General features: G+C 43.2%; 1 protein-coding gene across 4 annotated transcripts in view; it reads right to left on the reverse strand.

Annotated features, from left to right (window-relative positions):
• Positions 1-382: 382 nt before the first annotated feature.
• Positions 383-20,996, reverse strand: part of CTNNBIP1 (catenin beta interacting protein 1) — a 32,746-nt gene continuing 12,132 nt past the window's right edge. For 2 of the 4 annotated variants that reach the window (XM_027657945.1, XM_027657946.1), the window contains exons 2-5: positions 16,649-16,738; positions 13,431-13,552; positions 12,881-12,971; positions 383-2,427 (exon numbers count right to left, since the gene is read on the reverse strand). In XM_027657945.1, coding sequence (XP_027513746.1) covers positions 2,369-2,427; positions 12,881-12,971; positions 13,431-13,526 — 246 coding nt within the window. In that variant the 5' untranslated portion in view covers positions 13,527-13,552; positions 16,649-16,738 and the 3' untranslated portion in view covers positions 383-2,368. The remainder of the gene's footprint in view (positions 2,428-12,880; positions 12,972-13,430; positions 13,553-16,648; positions 16,739-20,996) is intronic. The other 2 variants (XM_027657947.1, XM_027657949.1) reach the window with 1 other exon arrangement.

Genomic DNA, 20,996 nt, shown 5'->3' on the forward strand with positions numbered 1-20,996 from the left:
TAATTACTCAAGACCCCAAGTTTGGAGTGTCTGTGGAAGTCCTTCACAAAGGTGAAGCAATTTTTCATTGGGCAGTTCAACAGTGTAATAAATCAATATGAAACAAGAGTAGCTATTAAAAACTGTATTTCTCCCCTCCCTCCCCAACAGTAACATTTTTAGTGAAAAGATTAAATCACATAAACACTTTGCTTTTCTTCTTGAAAAGATTTACCAGCTCAGGAATGCCACAGATACACATGGAGGATTCATTTTAGGTCCATCCCTTCCAGCCAGAAACACCCCCAACTCCCTAAATTAACCCTTTAAGGGCTGCCCCCCTTTGCACCAAAAGTTGACATTAAAGTGCCTCTTAGGCAACCAGGTCAAAATTTAAAGAATCTTTTGGGCTCATTCCTGGTTTATTTTAATAAAGAAATTTCTCATCCGGCCCCAACGAACAGGGGAGAGAGATTTACCTTCACATTGAACTTTACAAAGCTGCAACTGAATTGAAAGGAGTGTTTTCATAAACAGATGTACAGTTGGTCTCATCACACAGGATTTATTTGCTCAAGATAATTTCCTCCTTCTGCTCACAAGTCCATTCTTCCACTTGCACACAGCCCATGGTTTTCTCCAGCTTTTCCCCTATTTTGACACCAGAACAGCATCCTGTCAGCAGAACCTCCTGCCACAAAAATGGTCACGTTGTCACAGTCAGGTTCTAGAACTGTCACTGCGAGTAATTAACAACCATACCAAAGGAACCAGGGTCAGGTAAATGGAGTTCAGCTTTAATAGATTCTGAAACATCTCGAAGTCAGTGCAACCCACAGCAAAATCCAGAAGTTTTGTAAAAACCACCTGCACACACATGAGAGAGAATGAAGTGCTTGGTTTTAGGCAGCAGTGCTAAAGACCATGTGCAGATTCCTGGACAGTCAGTGCACTTCAGGAATTCCACTGCAGGTTTTTCAGTCTGTAAATGTGTGTTTATGTGTGTGTGTGTGTGTGTTTTAAGGCCCTGCAGCTACAAGGAGAGTAAACCTGAGAGTGTCACCTGTACACTCAGTGTTGGACAGCTTAATGCAGCTCCTGCCTCTTGGAATAGTGCCTAAAGAAAATGGGATTATCTTGGGATCCACAGCATTTCCCTATCACCAAACAGCTACAAGGAGGCAAACCAGGTACAATTTTTCAAGTGACCAGAAACTCAGTTTATTAAACCCCAGTGCAAGCTGGATTTAAGTTAATGACCATTAATTTTTCCTAATGTGAGAGCTAGTCTTGTGCAGCAATTAAAGGGTTAAAGTGGAACTCTCTGTACTATTTTAAACAAGTTCACGTATCCTCTATACAAATTTGGCAAATTCATGTCACAGCCATAGATCTCATTCTTGCAATTCCTGCAAAACATCTACAGCTCCTCTGTCAGAAGCAAAGGGAGAAGCCACCTGAGCAGCCAGGTGAGCCAGGAGCTCATGGCACAGCCCAGGAGGGCTGGGAATCTCCATGTTCCAGCCTAAACAGGTGGATTTATTGAACCAAATCTGCTTTTCGACACATGCTCCCAAAAAGAGCTCGAGGCCACAGAGCAGCTGAGTGTGGAAAAACTGATTGCATCAGAAACACTGCAGCCAAAAGGAAATCAAAAAACATGACTCCAAAGCCAATCAAAGAAAAAAAAAAACTAAAAAACCAAACCAACCCCCCCAAAAGCAAGCCTTTATATGTGTGTAGGTGTAATAAATATTGCAAAGCACATTTGTCTCCTTCCCCCCCACCCCCCTCTGCAAGTCAGTGAGTGTAAAGAAATAACCAATGCACCAAAACATCAGCTTCCTGCAATGAAAATGTTGGGAGTCAGCAAAATACCTGCAAGCCAACTGAAGGGAAAGCATTTGCATTGTCACCCAATCACAAGTTGCTTCCAGTTCTATGCAGCCAAATCAAACCCTCTTCAAGTTCACAACTTTGACCTAAATAAGCACCACAGCATGAAAAGCTTCTTTAGAAGTAGGATGTCGAGAGACTTTTCTTTAAAATACAAAATAAAACCGCGAGATAAAAGGTTTTCCATTGGTCAAGTTTGAAAAAATTGCCTTCCTTTAGCCAACCACTGCCTGTCCCTCTGAGCCAACCAAAACCACCCCTCTGGGTCTGTCCTTAATGAACACAGCCTGGCTGAGGAGCAAAATCTGACAGGAATGGATGGCTGTGAGATGCATCCTGAGGGTTGGGCAAAGGGAAACAACATTACAAAGGAGAAGGAATACCAAGGGACAATTAGGGTGGGCAAAGGAACTTATTAATGCTCAGCCATCCTCCTCTATCTTCAGGGACCTCACTGTCCCCTCCAGCTCTGTGTTGTTCAGGTGTCCTGTAGTTACTGCCTTCTGTCTTCTGTCTCTGATCTGGAAAATGCCATCACCACGTCCTCAGCACCTGCAACAACAAAGGGCACAGGAAAACAGGCCAGAATTACTTCCTTCAAAGATGCAGTGCCCAAACTGTCACTCCACACATCCAAAAAATCAACAGGAAAGCAAAAAAGAGGAGAGAAAGAAGAGAAAGCTGCATTTTCTTTTTTTTTTTGGGGGGGGGAGGGACTGGCATTTAAAGTGATCTAAACATTTCAGCAGTGGATTTAAAGTGTTCTTCCTTTGCAAGCCTAAGGAGATCAGTTTGGTTTTAAAGAAAACCAAGAATTCCTTGCTTTCACACATTTCTAAGAAGCAAGACTTAAAAGTGTTCAGAGGATTGTCACCACAGGCGTGTTGAGATACTTTTTTTTTTTTTGCCTTGTAAACTCCAGCACTGCATAAGAAATTTATTGAGCTTCTCTGAAGCACGAGGACCTTGACTGCTCAATAACATTTGTACTTCCCTATGCATCACTGCCCTTTTTAAGTGACATTTAGGCATTCTTTACTGTATCTTTACACAGAGATACTCATTACTCTTTGCTTTTAAAGAACAAAAAATTGTTTTAATAGCCCAGCTGAAAGGTTTTTGCTACTTTCCCCCCACTAAAAATCACTTAAACATCCTTTATAACCTAAGGTGTCTTGAAAATGTTCCTAACAGAAGTGCAGTATGTTTTTCACACTGAAGGCTTTCATTTGCCCAGGAAGGAGGAGATCCAGCTTTGCTAAGCAGTGTTTTCATCCCCAGCCTGCAGAAATCTTTTTCCAGAAGAATTCAGTGTGTGGACTTCCTCAGTTATTGGATTTCTATTTTTAATGGAGGCCATCAACTCTGTGTAATCAACACCCAAACTCGTGTCCCTAAGCACAGAAAGAGGTTAATTACCTTCCCAGAACCATCTCCAAGTCTTTGCAAACTCGTGTGGCCTTTCAAGTGGGCACTGACAGTAGAAAGACCTGAATGGCCCGAGAAACACATCTGATAAAAGCTGGTAAAAACACTCCATGCTGAGCTCTTGTCCTTCCAAAAAGATGCCTCCAGATCTTCAGAAGAGAAATCTGCTCTCTGGACTTCCCAGCTCTGGAGTGTGGCCCAGCAGGCAATTAAAGAGAAATGTCTCCAGGACAATATGGAAATAAAAGTACATCACACAGCAGTGTCAAAGCAGTGGATTAAATCAGTATATTCAGTCTAGACAAGACCTGGAAAACAACCCCTGAAGGGCTCAGTGCAGTATTTTTAATTTTTCTGGTAAAAATTTGATCCCCAAGAAAGTCAGATAAAAGGAAAAGCTTTCTTTCATCTGTAGATCCTCTCACAGCATTTATCTGATTAGAAAACATGATGAATCCTCCAGTCACTGTCCATGTAACTTCTAAAAATTATGTCCTCCCTTCAAGGGATCCCGAGTGTTTAAGGGCAACAAGGACCACTCTGGCCTTCATTAACTAGTTCAGTCTGCTTGGGATGATTTTACTTAGGAAGTTTTTCTTCAAAGCTTCTCTGAAGGGATTAGGTGACAAACTAGGAAATGCCCAAAGCACCCCAGACTGCCCATCCCAGCCAGGTAACTGCTCAGCTCCACAGAATCCTCTTACAGGGTGCTTTGGAAAGTTCAAATTCAACTCAGGAGGAGCATCAGCACCTAAAATTCCTCCAGCCTTTTCTACTTGAAGCATATCAAGAAGCAGATCTCAGCTTGGTGCCCCAAGCAACTTCTGCCTATACACCTGCATAAAGGGGGAAAAAAAGACTAATAAAAATTCCTCATCTGTTTTAGTTACATGGATTCCATTTCCCAGTTATCTGATCTGCTCTTTAGTTGCAATATAGCAGGAAAAGTGGCCAAAAATGGTTGTAAATTCCCCTTGCTAATGCCCTTAAAAGCTAAATCAATGCTCAGGAAATGCAGCCACGCTTACCTGTATACACTTCACAATTTATTTGTTACATGCACTCAAAGGAGGAAATATTAAGGACCAAAGAGTAGTTTGTTTTTCATATGTAGGACCCTTATCTTATATAAAACTACATCAAAAACTGCTCTGATGCACCCTCCTGCCAGCACTCAGAAGCCCTGCAGTCATCTCCCTTTTCATCTCCTCCACAAACTGTTTTTTTTTCCTCAATCAAAACATAAATGATATATAGCACCAGGATCCAGCTCGGAATTAGCAACCTGCCTCGTTGATTTTTAAAATGCACCAGAACCACCAGCCCTCTAAAAAAAATATCAATAATAATAATTTAAAAAAAAAAAAAAAGGATTTTATTTGCCAGGGTTCTGAAAAACACCTCCCTGCTGAAAGAGGAGGAACGTTTGGCAGCGTTAAGAAATCAGGAGCAGATAAAGCCCAGCCCGTGGTGTGTTTTCCATGGATCCCTCTCCGGAGAGGAGGAGGCTGGAGCAGCTGGAGTCGCCTGGCAACCACAAAAATCACACATGACGTCAGGCCAGCCCAGGGATGAGCTGGATTACCCAACAGATGTTGATTGTTTTCCTGGGGTCTCCCCTTTCTGGTGTCTAAATCCTTACCAGCCCCCCGCAGATGAGGGAAGCGCCGTTCCCGATAATCACACAATAAACAGGGTCTGAATTCCCACCTGCCCCAAAATCCCAGCTCCCAGCCCCCTTCCCAGGCACAGCACAGCCCTTTCAGACACACGATGAGCAGAAATAGCTCTGGGCACAGGGGATGCCGGGAATGCTGCTGATCAGTTTGGCTTTCACAGCCCAAACAGCCCCTGCTGGGAGCAGGGTCACCCTCAGCCCCCCCTTCCCATTCCCATTCCCTGGGCACACCTGGCACAGCCTCAACACCAGTGTCACTGTCAACATGAACTTCTGACACTGGGACATTTCCCTTGACTTCCAATGGGAAAAGAGAAAGGAGTACAAAAAAAATCCAGGAGCAGTGAAAAAGCCGAATTTTAAACCCGTGTTCTATTTGGAAGACAAAGCACAACAAAGAACAGTGTAAAAGTATGGGAAATGCTTGAACATCTATAGGATTACTGGATTATCACATGCATCCTAAAGGAATTAGAATATTGGATGGAGAGTGGGTCTGGAATTCAAGATTTCAGCCTTTCACAGTCAGAGCAAACCACACTCAGTTTTACCACCAATGTAACTACAATGACTACAGGTTGTACCTGATTTCATGAATTCACTGCACAGGTGTTTTTTTAAACCATAGCATCATCAAAAAGCTGCTCCCTCTCTGATGGTCTCCAGCACTTTATAACACAGACCTTCCCACATGGTACTTTTTAAATTATAAAGGGCAATCTTAGTCAAGGACCAAGGTGGGTAAACAATTCGTTAAGGAAAGGTCAGGGATTGTGTTTGTAAGGAAAATCATTGGGACAAAAGGGATTACAACTGTACTTTCTCAGTGCTTGGCACTTTTGCAACAATTCTACTTCGTACTTTCACAAATGAGCCCGGAACAGAAGAGTAAATCATAAACTAATGAAATCTGATGGCAACACAAAGCTGGAAAGTTCTGCCAAAACACCAGGGAGCAGTGAAACAATGCCCAGGAAGGAACAGGAGGGCACTGAGGACCAGGGGTGGCAGAAGGGGCTTAGCTGTTCATCTCAGAAAGGAAGAAAAAGATTAGAAGTTATGGATTTCTGTGTCTCTTGGTACAGTTTTAAGTAAGATGACTAAGGAATGGATTTTGTACCCAATTCTGGATAGTTTTATTTCCTGTCCCCTCCTCAGTTGCTTTTGTTATTTGGTAGAATCACCAATGTTTTCATCTGCAGGAATCATGTGCAACTCAGCATTTGCAAGAGCCTCAGGCAACTGCCTTTAAAAACACAATTTGATCTATCATATAGAAGATAATAATATCTTCCAGGTAGACAGGTAAGTGGGTGGGTAACCCGAGGGCACAACACCCAACAGAAAACATCTTGCAGTAAAGACTCAAGCCTGTGCTCAGTTCTTTTATTCCCACATTAAAGATCAAATTTTACCCTTGGTGAGGTGATAATTTTTACAGAGGGGAAGACAAACTTTGGCCAAACAACAGCAGCCACACAGAAAGTTCCTGCAGGCTGGCAGAGCTGGTGGGGCCACGGGCAGCGGGGTCAGGGAGCAGGGTGGGAATGCCATGGACACCCCCCAGAGCTCTCAACCTCCCAAAAGCCACTGAGGGAGCAGGGTTATGTCTCAAGATGTCCTGGAGCAAAAGAACCTGGGTGACATTTGTCCACAGAAACGTCCTCCACATTTCTCAGCACAAAAGCAGGTTTTGTTCCAGCCCAGTCCTACAACCCGAACTCCCCAGAGCTAAATGAAACCAAGCTAACGAGGTGCTCATTAAGCAATTCTCCAGTGCCTGTGCTCATGTACAAACACAAACACTGGCAGAGAATGGGGCTGGGGCTTCTGTGTGCTCAAAGGAAAGCAGGGATTAAAGTACCAGTGAACAGAGCTGCTCCTGCAGTCCCACTTGGCTCCAACAACGGATGTTTTCCTGCTAATCAAGTAAAATAAATGTAAAAAGCAGAGCACAGGTTATAAAGTTAAGCTGCACATTGCCAAGAGCCTGTGGCTGAAACAATAGGACGGTGAACCAGGTTTACTTTTAGCACATCCTTCACTTCCAGTAATTAATGTATAGAACAATGACGAAGGCACACTTATACCTGACCTCCTGCACCTCCACAGCTTCTCTCTCCACAGCTGCCCCTGTTCTGGGCACACATTTCCACACTGAAATAGAGACTTACACGTAAACCCAATTAAATATTCCCCACCTGCTTTCATGAGCAAAGCATTCATTGCCACAAACTTTCAGACATGCAAATAGTTCTCCCACTTCTTCTGCCTTTCCCACTTTCCCACCCTCCTCCTTCCTAGAAATTACCAATAATTAGCTGGCAGCACATGTCCCGTCTTGGAAGGCAATAGTGCCAATCCTACCCTACTAACTTCCAAAAAAACCCTGCTGTGATTATGTTCCCACTGCAGTTGTTGGGATTGCTGAATTCAGAGTTCTTTTACACCACCTGGGCTTCAGTCTTGGCAAGCCAAGATGAGCTGAAGGTCAAACGGTTTTGCTGCACAGCAGAGAAGACCAGAGATATCCACTGAGCTCAGTGTGTTCAACTGCTCATCAGCTCCCCTAAATTCCAGAAAATTGCACCAGGATGACTGACACTGATGCTTTCCCAGCAGGTACCTGGGAACAGGGACATCAAGCCAGGAGGACACAAGTTGGATTAAAATCACACTGCCTTAACACAAAGGAAGATGCTGACACATCTACAGCTGCTGTTTCCAAGTGCTCTCTGAATGATAAATAGACACCTGATTTGTTTGTAGTCACCTGCAGAATTAATTAAGCCCCAAAAGCCTTTAAGAGATCAGAAGGTTTAGCCTGTTGTGAATTTTTAAAGGCTGCCAAATTAAAAAAAGAAATTCTTCACTTCCCCCAAGATCCCTGTACACACACATTTCTTCAACCACCTTCAAGCAACAACCTTCTAAACATTAACTCTTCCCTGAAATTCCCAGTGTTGGCATCCCAGTCTGGCATGCTAAAAATACACCCTGCACTGCTGAGAGGAGCAGCACATTAAAACAAGCCTCGTGCTCAACAGAATAAACCCACACTGATGAGAAGAGCTTGATCTCCACTCCTCCAGCCCTCTCTGCCATTCCATGAGCAGGGTCCCCTCCTCACTCCACAGCCAGCCTGGGGTGGGTTTTGGTGCCCCACCACCCAGCAGGGCACGTGTTTGCAGCTCAGCCTTGCCCTCCCTCCCCAAGGGAGCAGCTTCCTCCAAGAGCCAGCACGACACTCCTGTTGCTATAGGAACACCAGAGCTGCAATCACCCAGGTCTCAGCATAATTCCCATCTCAGGCTTCCAAACTGCACTGCTTCCATTTCCAGACCTGCCAGAGCCCAGTGCCAGCCCACCCCTCAGGAATGGAAGGAACTGGGGAATGGGAAATGTGGCTTTTATGCAGGAGATCCCCCTGAGCAGAAAACTTCCCGAGAGGCACTTTGCTTGTCCTCCAAAATATGTGAGAAAGCCTTAATTTCACCATTTTGAGCTGGAGAAACCTAAGGAGTGTGAGCTGCCTTAGCTCTTGCTGCAATGCAGGCAAGACCAATATGTTAATATCCCAAAACAGCTCCTGATTCCATCCCCTCTCTAGCACACACACTGGTTGAACAGAGATGCCTCTGGGTTCCTCAGTTATTCTTGGAGCCATAAACAAAGCAGCAAACAACCCACAGATACCAGATAAAAAGCTCCCCAAGGAAAGAAAAGCACCTTGTATTTTACACTTTCCTAAAGGTGTTAACAACACTGCAGCAATGACTGAAAACTAAAATGGTTATAAAAGATGTGAGCACGACATTAATGTTAGACTCTTAATTAATACTGCATTTAAGTATTAAATACCTCATTTTGAAATTTTATAACTGTTGTTCAAGCTTTTCTGGGTTACTGAGAGCTCATCCCCTCTGCTACCACTTCATCTTGCAATGGATAATAAAGTATTTTTAATACATCAGATAAGCCTTCTCTAGAGAAGAGTATCAGAGTCAACATACTGAGGGACTCAGCACTTCCTGAGAGTCTGGAATACACTGAAAAGAAAGGGCAAATAGAGTTGGAATTGAAAAGAAAGAAAAAAAAAGATTATTTTCAGACTGGAGTACACTTTCTGGCCATTCAAAATCCCTTCACGGATCTGTTGCTCCAATACATGTTGCAGTACTAAATGTGAAGAGTTTAGAACACAAATTAGAAAGATTTGCACTGATTTCCACTTGATATCTGCTCCAACACCTTAGAAAGGCTGGGATATATCTCATTACTACCTGATTTACACAAAATGCTCTGAATAACTTTGAGCTGCCTGTCAGGAAAACAAGATTCACTCCAAGAGCAGGCAAAAAGGAGTGGAGGTGTTCCAGATGTAAAAGGAAATCTGTAAACAATCCTAACCCAGTGATCTCCTACATCTGAACAGATGAATTCCTTTTGAAAGCAAGATAAGAAATAAGGAGATAAATAATATAGATTTCTTCTCTTCCAGTAAAAATAACCACAAACTCAAGGAGAGGCTTAGCCTTCAGGCTCACTTTGCAATTACAGAGGTATTCTAAGATGCTTCTTGATCAAAATTACCATTAACTTCCACTGCTGGCCCCTAAGACAGCAAGCAGAGTATCAGGGAGGAACTGCAAATGTCAGAGATATTGTTATTAACAGTGGCTCACTGAGGGCTTATGGCACGAGCCTGAATTCAGCAGGGACAGTGTCAACTTCTTTCTGCAGGGATGTGCCAGTGCCTTGAAAAAATGGACACAGAGGCTGCAGTGACTCCCTGTGGTCAAACAGGCTCTCACAGAGGACTGGCAGATCGGTATCAGGAATCCTGGTGGGCAGCACCATCCCCTGCCAAGCTCAGCAGTCCTGCCTCAGGTCACTGCTGGGAGGCCACCAGCCAGCCCTTCTGAGCCAGCACTGCATGGATGCACAACACAGAAAAGCATAAAAACTGTGATAGAGGCTGTGAGACACTAAAAAAATTCTAGACTATCCATCTTCTATACTCTTGTCAAAAAAAAAGCAAGAAACAAACCAAACTAATCCCAAACAACCTTCCTGTAACTCTGGAGCCAGACTCCAGCATTTTGGAGCTGAAACCTGCAGGTGCATAACAAAGCTCTCAGAGTGCTAATGCCAAGGATGTCATTCCTTTTTTTTTTTTTTTTTTTTGAGGAACAAAATGGGGATGTGAAGTCAGCTCAGTGTCTTTTGTGCCTGCTGGAGAAAAGTGGCTCTAAAGATAGGTCTGGGACAAGTCAGGCTGTGGAACAAAGGGTCGTGAAACCCTCTGAGGGCCAACTCCTTGGAAGTTACTCCTTAAATAACACACCTTTTGTTGTTGTGTAAGGCAAGTTCCATTAAAAAAAAAAAAAAACAAAAAACAACAAAATCCACAAAAATCCACAGGAGATTCAGTGGAAACAGCAGAAAAGCAGGGAAGAAAATTCCTGGAGCACACGGAGCAGTCGGTGCATGGGTTTTTCAGCACAAGATAATGCCATCTAGTGGAGATGGAACCTCCCTCAGGGTGGAAAACTGGACACCCCTGTGACTGTATTCCTGATTTCCAGTCATTTCACAGTGGACCCTCCCTGTGTCACCAAGCCCAGGATGCAGCAGAAGGGACAGACAGACAGACAGACAGAGATTGCTGCTGTGGAGCCCCCACACCCCAGAGCAAAGGGCAGCAGCAGCACTGACTGAGAGAAACCTGGAGAGATTTCTGAGGAAATCCAAGTGCTGAGCAATAAATTGCAGCTGCAGCTTCATCTTTCTCCGAAAGTATTTGGTTATGTTTCCTCAATTCCATTTGTACTTCATGCTTTTCTCTCTTTAATTTGGAGAGATGGTCCCTCTGAATGTGAAAAGAACCAATATTCTCTCCCATTTCTCTAAATATTTAACTATTTTCTTCCTTTGTTTTTTTTTTTCCCCCTATCAAGAAAAATCTTAACGGTCAGGCCACCAGTTTAATTATAATTTGGGAAGACTGAAGGTAGATTGTGGGGTCAAATCTCCCAGGAAAGACATGAGAGTCTCAGGTTAGATCCAAACAAGCATCCCCAGGGAGGGCTTCACTTCCCTATGGACAAAGTTTTAAGAATCTTCAAGGACTTCATGAAAATGATGACAGAGAAATCAGTTGCCAACTGTTCAAATATGGGCCAAAGACCACTTTTTGAAAAGCATGTGAAGCTCTTACATTTCCTGCATTGCCTGATTCATGAGTTGAGCAGCAGACCAAGGAATTCTTGGTCTTTCTTTTGGTAACATTTTAAAAGTCACATCAAAATTCAATTATTTGAGTCTGCAAGGTGGGAAAAATATAATTTCACAGTAAAATCAGACAGTTTAGACAGTGAGTTGGATCAAGGTGTGCAGGAGCAGAGTTGCAGGAAGGATCTGTGTCCCCTGGCTGGAGTTCTGTCTCTCTCATCTTTGCCAAAGTGCAGGTAATTCAGCCTGGATTTGCACTGTGAAAAATGAAACTTTTTTTAAGGACAACACTGAAAAATGCCAACTGCAGCTAAGGCAAATCTCTCTTAACTGAATGTGTCTACCTCAGTTCTTGACAAGAAACTGCCAGATTTCCCCTTTACACTGGCAGGAGAGTTGAAGAATCCTGAGCCAAAACATTCGAGTGTATCTACCTCCACCAACCCCCAGCTATGTGAGGAATGAACACACAGGCTTAAAACAGAACAGCAAGTTTGTGCAGGTTGGGTTTCTAATGCATTTCTAAATGTCTCAGATCTATATTAAGTTTCTGCTCAGCTCAGTTCTGGCATTGGAGCCTCCCAATCTTCCTTCAGTAGCAAAGTGTGCATTATGAACGTGATCTGGCACGAGGCCTGGGCAGGGGAGGGAAATAAATTCAGTGAGAAACATTCAGGTCCACAAGAGATTAGTGGAACTCACAGCAGCTCCACACAGTTGTTTACCAAGACTTCTGCAAAGAATTAACAAAACCAGCACGTAGTTCATCCCCTTAATGGGAATCTAAATAAACCAAAGCAGATTTGCAAACTTATTACGTATCTGCTGCCCCTGTCTGGGAATTAATTACGTTGTGCAAATTAAAGAAACGCAATGGGAAACAAATTCCTCCTATTGTCAATCTTTCCCTCTCACTCTGCTGAAATAGTAACATTGCACTTCACTTTCACACTCATGGAAATGTGAAAAAGCAGAGATGTTGTCAGATGATTCCATTTTGTTTCATGACAATAGTGTTATCAAGCAACTGGAGTCACAGTAACTAAATTATCACATGCTGTTGTACCTTAGAAATCTGTATTTACTTTGCATTTTATTTTGTTATGAAACTCCCAGTTTGAAGAGTACAAAGAAAGTGCTTGCAAACCACCCCCAGCCTTGCTCCTTTTTAAGCACAGATGTCCAGTGTAAGAATAAATATAAAAACTCAGCTGATCTACATCTTATGCAGAGGGTCTATATTGAACAGATTAAGAACTAGAGGGACCTGTGCATAACCGAATTTTCCTGCACACACAGAAAAAAAATCAAGTTATCAGATTAAAATCTATTTCTATTTAATGTATTAGACAGGGTAGGAAGCTCTATACATGCATTTATAGCTCACAGCACTTTGGCCATCAGTGTTTTGAGTTATCATGGAGAATAAGGTGTTTAAAAATGCTCTTCATCCTAATGAATCTCAGGTTTAGAGCAGACTGACTTCACCTGTTAAAATAAAACCATCTCTTGACCAGTTCACTGTTGTTCTCTCCCAAAGCCACAGTTTGCACATCTGGATTGCAGGGGGGGGTTAATGCAGAAACACAGGCACCTAAATTTGGTGTTTTATGAGACTGCCCTCACAGATTAAACAAACCCAAGGCAAGGAAGGTCAGTACTCACCCTGGTCAATGGAGTGCTGGGGAAGTTGGCTGAGCTGGCTGTTCACCACCCCTGCGTACGTGCGCAAGAACTCCTCCTCGCTGGCCGTCAGCTGGGGGGGACAGGCAGTCAGCAAAGGGAAAACCAGGACACATCATCTCCCACTCCCCAAGAAAACATCACAGCTGCCTCTATTCTCCTTCCAGCACTTTAATCACCTGTTATTTGTGCAGCTCTACCCTCAGCAAACTGGGATGTCGTGAATTCGTGGGCAGACTCAAAGTCACCCTAAAACAGTCCCTTTGATTTGCTGTTTTTTCCAGTGAGGAAAAGCTTTAAATCTAACCATCTGATCATTTATCTATACATGGCAGTTTCAGGCATCACAAGTCACATAACATTTAAGCAAAAATCAATTGTGTTTAACTACAGATAATGGTTAAATCAGCGATGGCTAAAACAATTCAGTGGTAAAACCAGACCCTCACCTGCCCATCTCTACAAGAACTATCCCAGTTACTACAAAAATGTCTGGAAGGCCATAAAATATGGGCTATGAAGTGCATCTTACATTTGATCCCATCTTCCTCAGCATGAGTAGAACTCTCACTTTCTGCTGGATGTACATCTCCTCCGGACTCTTTCCGGGGACGCCCTCACGGTTCATTCCCCTCCTGCCAGCTCCTGGATTTCCTGAGGATCACAAGAACACAAACTAAAATAGTTAATGGGGTATAACAGGAGCAGAGGAGAAGTTTCATTTACCTGTTTTTCACCAGCTGGTAGATCCCTGAATATCCCTGGAGAATAAGGAATCACATCCTTCATCGGAGAAATCCTTAAAACTGTGAACAGCTAAATCGGGCCTTACAAATGCAAACATCCACCCAGGCTGGTGTTCACATCCCCAGCAGCTCATTATCTGTGGTTACCTTACTGCCTGAGCAGAAGAAGAATTCTAACAACCAGATGAAAGGTTCACCCTGACAGAAGAGACCGTGGTTTGGGGTGTTTTCCATAAATAAGCACAACCAGAATGAAAACAGGATGCAGAAAGCACAGCCATCGAGCCTGCAATGGCTAAACAAAAGCTGTGTGAAATCTAAAGCTCTTAAGTCTTCCTCCTCTCTCTTTTTATTTTTTTCCTTTATATATCATGTCAAAAAGGCCACTGCACTTCTGTAAAAGCTACTAAAATTTATGAAATGGGTTTGGAGAGAAAGATGAGCCAAGAGGAACAGGCAAGGAGTAGTTTATCATCCTTTCTCGTATCATTTCAAATGTGAACTTTTGCTTTTTTATTTTAACAAAAAATAATGATGTTATGGAATAAACAGACTGTGCTATCTGAATTCTACAGCACAAAGTATGATTATATTTTGTTATGGATCTGGTCATTATTTAATTTCCACAACAGAGTGTTTACTGAGACAAAAAAAAAACAAACAAAAACAACAGAGATACTCTTCAGCTGCTCTTAAAAATGATCTTGAAGTTTATTAAGTCAACAATAGTAAAAACATAAACTGAAATTCAGAAAATAATGCTGCTTCAAATAACACACTTTTAGAGCAGCATCACAAACTGAACTAAACTCTTACAGGTGCTGTGGGTTGGGAAAATGTAACCCCTGCCAGGACCCAGAGGGAGATGGAGAGAGAATGTTTGCAATCCTGGAGTGCCAGGACAAGGGGGAATGGCTTCAGACTGAGAGAGAGGAGGTGTAGATGGGATATAGGGAAGAAATTCTTCCCTGTGAGGGTGGTTTGGTCCTGGCACAGGTTGCCCAGAGAAGCTGTGGCTGCCCCATCCCTGGGAGTGTCCAAGGCCAGGCTGGACAGGGCCTGGAGCAACCTGGACTAGTGGAAGTGTCCCTGCCCATGGTATGGGGTGGAATGGGATGGTCTTTAAAGTCTTTTCCAACCCAAACCATCCTGTGATTCCATGACTGTGGATGGAGGTGTGAGCCAGCCCCTCCTGCACCACACACAGCTCAGAGAAGTGGCTCCAGAGCAGGTCTCCAATTAGTTTTCATCCCCAGAACTGGGTCTGGTTCTACACCAAGCTATAAATCTGACTTCCTGAACCTCAGTAACCAAGGGAATACAACCCCCAAGGCTGCCTTAGTGAAGGCTCTACCCCAGCAGGTTCAAACACTCTTTTCCCTGTAATGTTTTCCTGCAGTCATTACCAACCTCTCCCCTCACTTCATTTTCATTATGACTTTTAAGGGAAAGTAATCTGGGTGTGGAAACAGTTTAAAATTACACATAGGCCCTCCTGAGTGAGTCAGAAGCAATGCAAACTTCAGCAGCAGCTGCTGGGATAGGCTTTGCCACCCACATTACAGAGCATGGAGATAACAGCAGTAAAAAGTGAGAAAGATCCATCACAGCCCTTCCTGAACAAGTTTCAGTGGGAAGACCTTCATGAAGCTGATTTGTTGTTGATGGTTCTGCCTGGAAACTTGCAGCCTGTACATGTGCAAGGTGATTTTTTGATTTTTTTTTTTTTTGCTATAATCAGCAAACTGCTCTCTGAAGGAAGAATAAAACAATCCCCTATTTCTGTGTAGTGTCAACTCAAATAAGTTAATTGGATTATATTACTGAGCACATACTCCACAGTGCAATGTACTGAGTGCTAACAAGTGATGCCACCAGTAAGACAATGAACAAAACCAGAGCAAGAGACACTAAGTTATGTTTATCCAGACACTGATAAAACAATAAACATTTATCAAGATACCAAGTCAGGCTGAAAGGTTGTGACTGGTTCTTAATATTATAAATAATTCTTAAAAAAAATATTGTTACTTGAAAAGGGAAGGTGCTGTACTAGTAACCAATCAACCCAGGAAAGAAAAACCATGGCAGCAAAACCCTGAAATGTGGTAACACATCTATGGTTTAAAAATGAAACAAAATATATGGGATATCAATAGGTGGCACCATCCACAAGCACCAAGAAAATGCCCTGGCTGCCCCTGTGCCAGCGAGGAAGACCCATCCACTTCAACACTCCTCTACTGCACATCAGACACTGTGCAGCCTGTACATGTTATTATTCATTGTTTCCCATCTTAGTTATCTTCCAGTTGTTTACTAATTTTCAAACTTTAAAAAGGGGTGATGGAAATTCCTGTCTAAACCTGCTTTTTCTAAAGGAACCTTCAGCCAAAATGGATTTGTCGTGAACCCACCTATTTAACAGGAAGGGTTAAGATGCTGAAGCCTGAATGCTCCACATAGTGAGCAACATGGGGGAAAAAAGCACTCAATATGGCCCAAAATATATATATATAAAGAGATTAAATTAAGCTGCTTTTCATTCACCACACAATTATTTTGGTCAACAGCCTCAACCATCACAGCTCTTCCTACTTGGTGACATCAGAGTAGAAAGACAACAGTCTTAAAACAGCACTGAGACCCCAGCATGAAAAATTTGAACATATCTCTGCTCCTGTTACATAAAGCTTTCATAAGACAGGGTTTAGGATGACAATAGCACCCAGCAGATATTACATCAGAGTTCCAAACCCACATACAGAGCTGCTCCATGCCCAGACAACAACACGATCCATCCTTACAAAGGAAGGACTGAAAAATCTTATCAAAGCATTTCTCAGCTTTGTTTTCTCAAGAAAGCTACATTAATATGCTCTACATAACACAACATTACTTAAGCAGCATTTCCCTGCCCCTACAATCCTTTCTGGCACATGGGTGAAGTCGTTGTTGCCCCATCCCCAACCAACAAAACCATCAGATTTCCCTGCCAACGTACCTGCTTCTAAAAACCACAGCAGATGAGATAACCCACGTGTTCAGTCCTGATTAGTGACTGTGGCTGGGAAAAATGTATGAGGAAACTGCCCTGTGAAAACAAATGAGCAAAGCATTACAGAAATATCCACAGCTGAACCCCAGAAAGACCCTTAATTCCATAAGCCCTGAAATCCCAGTCTCCTTCAGGACACAGCCTAGGTAAAATTCATACAACTGCAGCTTGTCTGGAGCCTGGAGACCCTTTTTTCTATTTAAAGAGTAAGTTTTTAAAAATTCAAGCCATTCTTCATCTGCAGGATTTCCACCCTGACCATACCACTGACGTTCCCAACCCCTTGAGAATGAAATGCATTCAAGCTTTGCATTCTTTAGGAAGATTTCAGCAGAAAACCCAACCCCCTGGAAAAACCAACAGACATTGTGACATGGAGTTTCTTCTAGTAAAAACCCCAAAATAGGCATATCTCACCAAGGATTTGAGGAGAACTAGGGAGAAATGTAAAGCATGCTGATTTTGACCAAAATTATTGTTTTCAACCCTGCCTGTGTCATCTGAATACAGCAATTCCAAAGACTGGCACTGGAAAGCTGGGCTGGAAAACCCTTTGCACAGAGTTTTTCAGACCAACTTCACTGTTCAGTCCCCAACAGCCAGAAGCAGTTATTTACTTCTAGTTTTCAGACTTGTGACATATTTCTGAACATATTTTACAACTGGGTCTCAGGGCATGGTAAGAATTCAGTACTTCCTACCCACCCCATCAGCCCCCAAGACGAGCAGCTCAATGTCACAAATGAAGTGACAGTTCAAACCCTCTGTAACAGGCAATGGAACAACAAGTGCAGGACAGCATCACAGCCAGAATCAGGTGAAAAATGGCATAAATTGCTGTATTTAATGAAAGGTTTCTCTGATTAGGGTAGATATGCATACCTGCACCATTTGTTAATGAAGTCCAGATGAAATGTAGCAAACACACTCTCCCTTTTTTATCTTTTTTTCCCCAGTTTCTGTGGTCAACAAGTGAAGGCTGGTCTACACTAATTCCATTTTTCCATGGCTGTTCAGCACTCCATGGAGATGCCATCAGCAGCAGGGAAGCAAGACAAGAGTAGCCAGAGCTACTCCACTGTTCTGTACTCCAGAGAAAAGCTGAATCCAAGATCCTGCTGGAGCTTCACCTGGAGGTTCTCTGCAGTCTCTCTCAGGAAAAGGTGTTGGGAGCAGCTGAGCTTTATCAATGGCTTAAAAGAAGCATTGCACCTCTCCAGAGGAGAGGAATTGCCTGCTCCTAAAGGATTATTGAAGCCAGACCTCACTAATTAGTTCCCACTGTTCTTGCCCTTTAAATACAGGGTCCCAGGAAAGATTATCTCCAGCACTGACAATGGGACCTATTCCAGTGACTAATTGCTGCTCCCATTTCTGTGGACTTCAAAGACCCACCCACCACCACCACCACTGCACAAATACCACAACTGTGTGAGCTCCTTCCTAAAGGAGAGGATAAGGGCATGGGAAGCACTGGGAACTTGCCAGGTTTGTCCCCAGCTGAACTCACCTCACCACTGACACCACACACACGGGTGGGACATCAACCTTGCACCCCAGAACTTGAGAACTTCTCTGCTAAACCACAGGGCACATCCTCTGAAGAACAAGCACCTTTACTGCTCAAAAAATAACTGGAGTAAATAAAATTAGGCTTCATTACTTTTTCTTAAGTATGAGAACAAAATAAGAATAAGTTGGTGGTTCTTCCACCAACTTTTCCCCATTGGTTCTTAACAGCAGCTCACACTTCCAGAGTTTTCAACTGCACATGAGCATTTCCACATTCATCTCTAACAAACCCTAAGAAATAAGATCTAAAAATATTTCACAACTGTGTATTTTGGGGGTGGGAGGGAAGAAGTGCAAAATAGGAGAGAGAGTTTAGCAAGACAGCTGAGGAGCAGCTGAATCACTGCTGGCACAAGCTCTGCTCCCCATCCTGAGAGTCCTGATAGACCCGAGGCCTCAATGATCCATCCTTAAGGATTTCCCAGGTCAGGCAGTGCTTTGCTTCAGTTGCAATTCCCAGCTCTGAATTCCTCTTCTTTGCTCACCTCTATCCCCTTTCTAATCCTGCAAGGTCAGAACATTGTTTACTTTTGGCTTCTTTTAAGCCATTGATAAAGCTCAGCTGCTCCCAACACCCCTTCTTGAGAGACACTGTGGAGAACCTCCAGGTGAAGCTCCAGCAGGATCTTGGATTCAGCTTTTCTCTGGAGTACAGAACAGTGGAGTAGCTCTGGCTACTCCTGTCTTGCTTCCCTGCTGCTGATGGCATCTCCATGGAGTGCTGAACAGCCATGGAAAAATGGAATTAGTCTAGATCAGCCTTTGGTTGTTGAGCACAGAAAGAGGGGGGAAAAAAAGATAAAAAAGGGAGAGTGTGTTTGCTACATTTCATCTGGACTTCATTAACACTTGGTTCCCAGTTTTTGTCACCGTCTAAATAAGTGTCAGCTGCTCCCTTTACCTTCTAATTCTGCCAGATCCAGGTGGGGCTGAGCATCACTGTCTGCAGCTGCTTGGGCTCATCCCACTGATCAGCACTTCCTCCAGGATTCACAAGATTCAGATTTTGTCCTGGTCATGGGATTCTGTCAAAGCTTAACTCCCACCACGTACTCCCAGGAGCAGGAGAAAAGAAATAACTGAACCCTTTCCAACTCAGGCATCACTAGAATACAAAACATTTCTCAAACTGACAATCAAAGCTGCTCTTGCCCCAATGGGCTTACTTTCCTAGACTGGATTTAAGAAGAGATAAAACCATGCAAGAATCTTTACCATGGAAATGAAATGTAAAAAACTATTTTAAGCACAAAGACCCCAGATTCAATTCATGCTTATCCTTCCATCCTAAATAATTCTACTTCTTTACAATGGTTTACACTTGGGCCAGAGACTGCTACAGAGGGTATTTAACTTACAGAAAAAATTAAAAGCAGAGAAATAATAATTACAGGTTCAGAGATGTTGGGAGATGGACAAAGGTCAAAGTGTCAGCTTAAGTGCTGTCACTTAAGAGACCACGATGCTTCCCCATATTGTGAGGATAAAGGAGTTTTTAGGCTAAAATATAAGGCACAATCACTGAAAAGAAACATGTTTTTAAAGTACATGTCACTGAATTACAACAGCATAAGGAAAGTGAGCTGGCACCAGGATGCCAAGGGCTGAATACTGGGAGTGGAATGTCAGCTGATCAGCAAAGATAAAGACTGATTTTGCACATCCCACCCATCACCAACAAACTCATCAACAGCACTAATGAATCCTACTGTGTACAGTTAAAACACACAGTTAATTTATTTACCTATTCTTGTTCAGGCATCTTATATTGCATATGAGAAATAGTCGCTGAAAATCAACATTTCAATCTGTATTTTCAGCACAAAAAGCCAGACAGGGAGATAGAAAAACAAGAACTGCTGTGTCCTGGACTGAAGGAATCTCCACAGCATCAACAGAGCTCAACTGGAAAACTGTTCATCCAAGGGAATGAACAGGCAAAGCAATTCCAAAGCCCAGTGACACGTTCACTGACATGTACTGGCCTAACAAAGAAATCCTGGGGTCTCAGCTGAATTTCTGGGAATCATATGCAGGATTATTAGCACTGAAGGAAGAGATGCCAAAGGCTGGTGAAGCCATAGGGAATTCACTGCTCTGTCAGCTCTGGAACTGGTCTCTCCAGGTGAGGGGGAGGCAGATGTGCAGAGCCAACAGGAAACTTTGGGCTGCCAGGACTTCCCTATTGCAGCCAAATGTGGCTCTACTCCCCTGTGCCACTTTTCAATTCCCTTCTCATAAAAAGGATTAACCTGTGCCTTTCAGAAGCTGCAGTCTGAGTCTGAAATTACAACATTCTTCACTAAACTGTGTTAAAAGACTAAATCCTTCAAGCTTGTCCTGCTGCATCCAACACACTGCAAATGGACATAATTGGGTCACCTCATTCTCCCTTGTTTGCCAGGCACAGGCAACGAAACTTAGTTCTCATTTATTTTTAAGATGATTCACACGACAGAATAATAAACAACAACGATCTAAATATTACAGCCCAAACTGCCAGCCCAGCTCTGCCCAAGCAACACATCTGAATTTGCAAACATTCCCTCCCTTTCCCAGGCAGGGAAGGAGGTTGGTCAGCCAACAGCTGGGAAAGCTGTGCTGGTGTTCAGCACGTCCCTCCCCACACTCCTGCAGTGGGCTGGGTGAGGATCCCAGGAATTCCTTCTGCTCTGCAAGGCCCAACATGTGGAGTGGGCAGAGCCAAGCACGCCTGACATCC

This window comes from Corapipo altera, unplaced genomic scaffold (assembly GCF_003945725.1).
Source record: "Corapipo altera isolate COAL_440 unplaced genomic scaffold, ASM394572v1 301, whole genome shotgun sequence".
Lineage (NCBI taxonomy): Eukaryota > Metazoa > Chordata > Aves > Passeriformes > Pipridae > Corapipo > Corapipo altera.